At 36.2% G+C, this 1,400-nt stretch overlaps 1 protein-coding gene across 1 annotated transcript; it reads left to right on the top strand.

The window, feature by feature from the left end:
* Positions 1-187: 187 nt before the first annotated feature.
* On the top strand, positions 188-1,389 carry LOC118732762 (the record flags this gene model as incomplete). Its single annotated transcript, XM_036461876.1, has 3 exons — positions 188-493; positions 618-871; positions 1,143-1,389. Coding segments are annotated over 3 exons (711 nt in total), but the record flags the coding sequence as incomplete, so codon positions are not given.
* Between the last annotated feature and the right edge of the window lie 11 nt (positions 1,390-1,400).

Here is a 1,400-nt window from a genome sequence, read left to right on the forward strand (position 1 = left end):
ATTATCTATTATCTATTATCTATTATCTATTATCTATTATCTATTATTTATTATTTATTATCTATTATTTGTTTTTTTTATCTGACCCCCATTTCGTTTATCACTTTCTAAAATATTTTGTACCGTCGGTCTAATCTCCTATCGTATCTTACTCGCCTCTTCCCATACATATCGCCTTCGCTTTCAGCTTGAACGCGCTGTCCTAGAGAATCGCATCAAGTACGAGAATGAATTTGTGCTGGAAGAAGAGCTCAAATCGCGAGTATTTCGCAAGAAAATTGAAAACTCCAATGTGCGCTTGAAAGCGATTAAAACCATAAATGGCACCTATAGGAAAATGATTCAAGTGCTGCGACACGATGGCATCTTCTACGAGCCAATCTTGCGCTCGCTTAGCCAAGACATTGAGGATCAGGCGAATTTTATTAAGCATATTCTGTACTTGGGCATGCCAGCGATTGCGAAATTTAAGGAACTCAGTGAAGAGTATAGGGTAAGTACAGAGTGGGAATGGCAGAAAATCTTTTTAATGTCACAGAACAAAGAAGTAGAGAAATAGTTCACAAAAAAGAAACAGCATCTGATTGATTAAAATTATAAAATTCGTCTTCATTCAGCAAATGGAGGATAAATCGCGTAAAAGCATGCAATCGAAATTGCAAATGATGTCACAATATCGCAAAGATGCCAAACGATCGAGTTTACCCAAGCAAACGATCAAAAGCGGAGATCCCATATCGAAGGCTAAACGTTATGTACGCGAAACGACAAGCATGATGTTCCTCAAGAATGAGTTGGAAGTAATTGAGAATACAATAAAACAAGTAAAATTCGCCACGCTCTGTTCGCAAGCCAAAGAAATCTATCCGAGGTTAGTTAATCATAAATAATTTGTATCGAAGACTTTCTATATAAGAATGTTTAGCAGTTTAAAAAAAAAGCTCATGGCAGGGAGCTTTTACTAAACTTTAGAAATTCGTATGAAATGAGCTTTCGAGTTTTGTATGAAATGAGCTTTCGAGTTTCGAGTTTCGCCTTTAAGCGAATCTTTTAAGTGAAATAAAACTACGTGAAATCTTTCATTCTCCATTTCAATCCTCTGTTACGTTTCAAAGCATTTATAATTTCCAATTTGTCTATAGAATAAAATCTCAAATGGAAAATAATATCAAGCTGAATAAGATGATCGAAAACGATATGCTGGGCCATCAAACGCTGGAGATGAAAATGAAACGCGCTGAAGTATTAGAGGGCATATTGGTGAATAGCTTGTCAGAGCAGGAAATAGGGTGAGTAGAACAAATTTCCGGAACACATTTAAGTATCAATCAAGTTGATTTGCATAAATTTAGCCGTATGGAGCGTATACGTGAACTGAAGGATGCCATTAAAGCGGAGGA

The sequence above is a fragment of the Rhagoletis pomonella genome, unplaced genomic scaffold (assembly GCF_013731165.1).
Source record: "Rhagoletis pomonella isolate Grant_MI unplaced genomic scaffold, Rhpom_1.0 Rhpom_scaffold_27229, whole genome shotgun sequence".
In the NCBI taxonomy this organism is placed as follows: domain Eukaryota; kingdom Metazoa; phylum Arthropoda; class Insecta; order Diptera; family Tephritidae; genus Rhagoletis; species Rhagoletis pomonella.